General features: G+C 45.4%; 1 protein-coding gene across 1 annotated transcript in view; it reads left to right on the forward strand.

Moving 5' to 3' along the window:
- The window catches only part of DYRK4 (dual specificity tyrosine phosphorylation regulated kinase 4), a 33,721-nt gene extending 27,171 nt beyond the window's left edge, over window positions 1-6,550 (forward strand). Inside the window, exons 12-13 of the mRNA XM_036300769.1 lie at window positions 5,463-5,638; window positions 6,306-6,550. Coding sequence (XP_036156662.1) covers window positions 5,463-5,638; window positions 6,306-6,550 — 421 coding nt within the window. The remainder of the gene's footprint in view (window positions 1-5,462; window positions 5,639-6,305) is intronic.
- The last annotated feature ends 438 nt before the right edge of the window (window positions 6,551-6,988 follow it).

The raw sequence follows: 6,988 nt of genomic DNA on the forward strand, positions 1-6,988 counted from the left end.
TACCTTTCAGCATTTCATATAATACTGGTTTGGTGGTGATGAACTCCTTTAGCTTTTTCTTACCTGTGAAGCTCCTTATCTGACCTTCAATTCTGAATGCTAGCTTTGCTGGGTAACGTAATCTTGGTTGTAGGTTCTTGCTATTCATCACTTTGACTATTTCTTGCCACTCCCTTCAGGCCTGCATAGTTTCTGTTGAGAAATCAGCTGACAGTCGTATGGGTACTCCCTTGTAGGTAACTGACTTTCTTTCTCTTGCTGCTTTTAAGATTCTCTCTCTGTCTTTTGCTCTTGGCATTTTAATTATGATGTGTCTTGGTGTGGTCCTCTTTGGATTCCTTTTGTTTGGGGTTCTCTGCGCTTCCTGGACTTGGAAGTCTATTTCTTTCAGCAGGTAGGGGGAGTTTTCTGTCATTATTTCTTCCAATAGTTTTTCAATATCTTGCTCTCTCTCTTCTTCTGGCACCCCCATAATTCGGATGTTGGTACACTTGAAGTTGTCCCAGAGGCTCCTTACACTATCTTCATATTTTTGGATTCTTTTTTCTTTTTTGTTTTTTCGGTTGGGTGATTTTTGCTTCTTTGTATTTCAAATCTTTGACTTGATTCTTGCGATCCTCTAGTCTGCTGTTGGAACTCTGTATAATATTCTTTATTTCAGTCAGTGTATGCTTAATTTCTAGTTGGTCCTTTTTCATATCCTCGATAGTCTCACTAGATTTCTTGAAGGTCTCACTAAGTTTATTGGAGGTTTCTAGAAAATTCTTGAAAAACCTTATAAAGTATGGTTTTGAACTCTATATCCTGTTGTTTGCTTTCCTCCATTTCTGTCATTTGTGACCTGTTTCTTTGTCGCCGCATTTTTTATGCTTCCCTGTGTTGATAGAGTGGCTTTCTGTGCTAGGTGTCCTATAGGGCCCAGTGGCTCAGCCTCCCCAATTACCTGAGATGGACACTCTTGGTGCACCCCTTTGTGGGCTTTGTGCACAGTCTGGTTGTAGTTAAGCCTTGATTGTTGTAGGTATCACTGGGAGGAATTGACCTCCAGGCCAATTGGCTGTGAGAATCAGCTGTGTCTATAGTGGGAGAACTTCTGTGCTGGAGACACCCTTCTGGGGCAAGACTTGCTTCAGTGGGGCTTTGGTGCTCACTGAGTCTGCCCCCTGAGTGTGTCCCTTATGGATCTGAGGAGTTATAATCTGGATGGTCCCACTCTGACCACTGGTTACACTGGCTCTTGTATCTCTAAGGAGGTGCTAAATTTAGCCTCTTCCTGAGGCTACCCAGCAGGAGCTATGGAGAGATCATTAGATTCCTCTTCTTTGTTTGGGGTTTGGAGGTGCCCAGATGAGGCCCAGCTGTGAAGCAATGCAAGCTGCTGTGGGGCCTTGGGCCTTCTTTTGGATGTTCTGGGTCTCTCTGACCCAGCTGCAGTTTGTTAGGTAATTTTCAGATTGCAAAGGGCCAGAGCTTTCATATGAAAAAGCCTCTGCACACAGCTTGGGTGGGGCGGGGTCTCAGGAGATCAACAGGGTGGAGCAAGCAGCTATGGCTGCTCCTCATTTTTACCCTAAGAGGCCCCACATCTCAGTGTCCTGTGGTAATCACTGCAAGCACCTCTGAGAGAAAGCTGTCCTCAAGTTCTGACCGATGCCAGACAGTCCAGTTTCTCCCCGTATGAGTCTGGGTTCCCAGAGACTCACCCGGAACTGGAGTTCAGAGCAGTCAGGAGCTTGAGACTCCCTCCTGATTGAAAAACACAACCACGTCCTCAGTTGCCAGCCCTTTCCACGTGCGCCTCCGTACCTCTGCACTTTACTTCCGTACCTCCTCTGAGTCTCAGTGTGCTTTTCTCTTTTCTTCTAGTATCAGAATTTCCACTCAGCCAGCCTTCCTGTGGTTCTGGATGATGCCCATTTTGTCTTTTAGTTGTATTTTTGAAGTGGTTGTGCGAGGCAGCAATTTCCAGTGTTTACCTATGCCGCCATCTTGGTTTTAAGACATTATTTTTTAGTGCAAATGGCTGGTTGCTCACAACTACCAAGAAGTAGTCAAATTACTGGAGCCTACTACTTCATCACTCCATATTTTGCTAATCAACAAATCTTGGAATGAGAGACTAGAAGTTTTTAATAAATTTAATAGTGGTGAATGTAAAGTGCTGGCCTAGGTTTTATAGACTAACTAGTTCTAGAAGTCTAGTAGAAGAGGGCAGATGTAGCTGAATAGCAGTTTATTTGACAAAGAACTGGGAATTTCAGTTGTGTATGGCCTTGATGAGTCTAGGACAGTGATGGCGAACCTTTTGAGCTCAGCGTGTCAGCATTTTGAAAAACCCTAACTTAACTCTGGTGCTGTGTCACATATAGAAATTTTTTGATATTTGCAACCATAGTAAAACAAAGACTTACATTTTTGATATTTATTTTATATATTTAAATCCCATTTAACAAAGAAAAATCAACCAAAAATATGAGTTCGCGTGTCATCTCTGACATGCATGTCATAGGTTCACCATCACTGGTCTAGGATATAATGACCTGCAGTTAGACAACAACTGAAATTGCCTATCTAGGAAGGTGGCAACCACATCATATGATCAGCAGTTAGCAGTGTAAATGTTTTCAGATACTTGCAGAATTATAAAAGATGGATTAGTTGTCTCAATCCATATAATGCTGATGGGTAGCATAATATATCATAATATATGACCTGGGTCAAAGTTACTAGGCTTAAAATTCTGAGGAAGTGAATTTGGCTTAATAAAAATGAAAAACTAAAGAATTGGCATTTTAAAAAAAATGTGGTTCTGTGAGTTAGTGCCTTGCCACTAAAATTACTCAAGGACAACAGGATGATTCCACGCTAGGGGTTCTGTCAAATGTATTTTGTTACTGCATTAGAATTTTGGCTGGATTATATCCAAGTCCCTTATAATCTTACCTGGAGGCCCGGTGCACGAAATTCGTGCATGGGGGGTGGTCCCCTCAGCCCCGCCTGCACCCTCTCCAATCCGGGACATCCCTTTCACAATCCTGGACCACTGGCTCCTGCCTGCCTGCCTGGTCAGCCCTAATTGCCCTCCTGTCCCTGCTGTCCTGATCGCCCTGCACTGCCCCCCAACTGCTCCCTCCCTGCTGGCCTGGTCACTCCTAACTGTCTCCCCCACTGGCCTGGTCACCCTTTACTGCCCCCCTGCCAGCCTGGTTGCCCCTCATGGCCCCCCTGCCAGCCTGGTCGCCCCACGCAGCCTGCTTGTTCAGTCACTTGGTTGTCCCTCACTAACCCCCCTGCCAGCCTGGTTGTAGGCAGCCATTTTATGAGGGTGTGATGGTCAATTTTCATATTACTTCTTTACTATACAGGATATTCTATCATTCTATAATATTCTTTTTTAAAAAATACTAGAGGCCCAGTGCACAAAAATTTGTGCACTTGGGTTGGGGGGTCCCTCAGCCCGGCCTGTGCCCTCTCGCAGTCTGGGACCCCTCAGGAGATAACGACCTGCTGGCTTAGGCCTGCTCCCGGGTGGCAGAGGGCAGGCCCAATTCCTAGGTGCAGCCCCTGGTTGGGCTCAGAGCAGGGCTGATTGGGGAGTTGGGGCGCCGCCTCCTGTCATGCACAGAGCAGGGCGGATTGGGAGGTTGCGATGCCACCCTCAGTCACGCTCAGGGTAGGGCCGATTGGGGGGTTGGGGCACCGCCCCCTGTCACACTCAAGGCAGAATCGATGGGGAGGTTGTGGCGCCACCCCCTGTCATGCACAGAGCAGGGCCCATCAGGGGGTTGGGAGCTCCCCCCTGTTACAGAGTAGGGCCGATAGGGGAGTTGGCGCACCACCCCTGTCACACACACAGCAGGGCGGATTGGGATTGGGGCACTGCCCTCTATCACCCACAGAGCGGGGCCAATCAAGGGGTTGGGGCACCGCCACTGTCACACTCAGGGCAGGGCCGATGGGGAGGTTATGGCTCTACCTTGTCACACACAGAGCAGGGCCCGTGGGGTGAGGGGGTTGGGGCACTGCACCCTGTCACACACAGAGCCGCAGGGTGATGAGCAGTTTGGAGAGCTCCCCCCTATCAGGCACAGAGCAGGGCCGATCAGGGGGTTGGGGCGCCTTCACCTGTCATGAACAGAGCAGGGCTGATAGGGAGGTTGTGGCCCCGCCCCCTGTCACACACAGAGCCACAGGGCGATCAGGGGGTTTGGGCGCTGCCCCGTCACACTCATCCCAGTGCCGGGAGGCCTCTCAGCTCCGCTGATCCCAGTGCTGGGAGGCATATTACCCTTTTACTATATAGAATAGAGGCCTGGTGCATGGGTGGGGGCTGGCTGGTTTGCCCTGAAGGGTGTCCTGGATCAGGGTTGGGGTCCCCACTGGGGTGCCTGGCCAGTCTGGGTGAGGGGCTGAGGGCTGTTTTCAGGCTGGGACTGAAGCTCCCAACTGCTCCTTTTTTCCTTTTTTTTTTTTTTATTCTGGGCCAGCTTTAGCTCTGAGGCTCCAGCTCTTAGGCCTCTGCTCCTGAAAGCAGGTATCTGGTTTGTTTCAGTTCTATAATCGAAACTCTGTATCAACTCCAGCTCTGAGATCCCAGCTGGCTGAAAGCTGGTTTCTGGGGTTTTGTTTAGCGTCTATATTTGTTACAATGTTTGAAACTGCAGTCTCAGAGGCCAGCAAGGCAGGCGGGGAACATTGGAGTCCTCCGTCACTGAAGCAAGCAAGCCTCATGTTAGTTTCAAGCTGCCTGGCTGCCGGCTGCCATCTTGGCTGACAGTTAATTTGCATATCTCGCTGATTAGCCAATGGGAAGGGTAGCGGTCGTACGCCAATTACCATGTTTCTCTTTTATTAGATAGGATGCTTTATTTTCTTCAGAGAGAGATAGAAACATCAATGATGAGAGAGAATCATTGATCGGCTGCCTCCTGCATGCCCCCTACTGGGATAGAGTCCACAACCAGGGCCCGTGCCTTGACAAGGAATCAAATCTTGACCTTCTCGTTCATGGATCAATGCTCAACCACTGACAACACTGGCCATGCTATAATAGTCTTTGTGATATATTTGTAGGTCCAAATTCTGTTGTTTGGGAATTAAAATTAAGCATCTTTTTGTTTTGATCTTCTTAGTTTACAAATCCAAAATCCCATTGGTTAAGATTTTCTATATTTCTTATAAGGAAGTTTCTAGAACTCTGGGAGACTTGGACTCTATTACATTCCTTGGCTTGTCATACACATCTACTAAAAATGATTATCCAATAGTTGTTTCCAATACTTTAAAATTATATGTAATAATCTCTGTTCTTTGGTATCTTTGAGTTATTACATAGCTTAAATGGGCTTTTTAAAATGAACCATTTATATTGTTTCTTATTTAGGTTTTTTATTGGAATCTTTGAAAATGTTTCATTATTAAAAATAAAACAATAATCCATGCTGGGCTTTGTTGGTGTGTAGATGGGAACCTTCTCTTCGCATGACCCCTGACGAGGCTCTCAAGCATGCTTGGATTCATGATTCACGGAATCTCAAAGCACGGCCCAGGCCCCAGACCCTGAGGAAACTCAATCTCTCTTTATCCTCTGAGGCAAGAAAAGACAAGGTTCAAGGGCATCACCACTTGGATAAAAAAGGTACTGCCGCTCAAATAACAAATCTTTTTCCCATAGTCCAGGAGGTAGGCATCTCTGGAGGATTGCATGTCAGCTTCTCTGAACTCAACCTTGGATAATTATTCTGGCTACATCACTAAATGGCCTGCCACTTCTTACTTTTGGGATGTTCCTTTCAGGAAACTTGGTTGTAGCCCTTTTTTGCTACCTTGTTGCTAGGATTTTCCATTTTTCATCTTATCTTCAATTCCCTTTCTGCTACTTTCCCCCCCGACTGTGTCCTTTTCTGCAGCCCCATAATTACCATTTGAATTTTTATCAGATCATGGAATTAGTATCTTTTATATACAAATAAACTACTGGTTATATACATGGTCATTGGAATTAGACTGCCTGGAATTAAATTCAAGCCCTCTCATCTTCCAGGTGTGGGCCCTTGGGCAATTTACTTACCTCTCTGTATCTCAGTTTTTTCATTTATGAGAATAAGAGTTATGCCTTTTTTCTATGGTTGTGGAGAAAGGATCAAATGAATTAGTAAATATAAAGTCCTTAGAAGAAGGCCTGCCACATAGAATGTGCTTTATAAATGAATTAATTTAATATCATTTTGTCCAGAATTTTCCTGCTAATGGACAGCTAGAATTCACATTTGAACACTTGCTCCTTTGTCTTCTCTCTCCTTCAGCAGATGTGATTATCAAAGAGACTATAGACAAAATAAAAGATGGCACCACCAAGCAGTTTCAAAATTCAGGTGATCAGCAGGGCTCTCTCCAGCGTGCTGCTGAAGTTGTCCAACTGCCTCACCTAGTAGAAGCTTCCAGTAAACCAGAGGCAGTTGTCAGGCCAGAGGAGTCCAAGACCTCCACAGAGCAACAAAACAAGAACTCCTCCCCCAAGAACACAAGCATTTTACCACCTATTGTATGACCTCTGCTGAGGGCGTGTCCTGTTCCTTTTCACCAATGATTTGTATTAGAGACCACACTTATATTGTACAATACATAAGATTGTTGTTTTTAATGCGTAAAGGTTTGTTTAAAAAACAAAACAAAAACAACTCTATTCACATGGCCAGTTGGCATGATTCCTGATATGAGGGGGTGGGAGAGAATGTCCTTGCATCTATATTCTCTCCTTATGCCCTCAACCAGATAAAGCAATGGGGGTGTGTTTGTATGGGTTTGTGTGTGTGGAGGGGATGTTAAACACTCAGTTATATCATCACTAATAGAACTCTAAAATTTGTTTTTGCCCATGACAGGATTCTTGTTTGAAAATGAGAGAAGCTCTATTCAAACTAGTTTAAGCAACAAAGGACATTCATTGGTTTATATAATCAGGCAATCAGAAGGGTATGTGTAGTTT

Source organism: Myotis myotis, unplaced genomic scaffold (assembly GCF_014108235.1).
Source record: "Myotis myotis isolate mMyoMyo1 unplaced genomic scaffold, mMyoMyo1.p scaffold_m19_p_3, whole genome shotgun sequence".
Lineage (NCBI taxonomy): Eukaryota > Metazoa > Chordata > Mammalia > Chiroptera > Vespertilionidae > Myotis > Myotis myotis.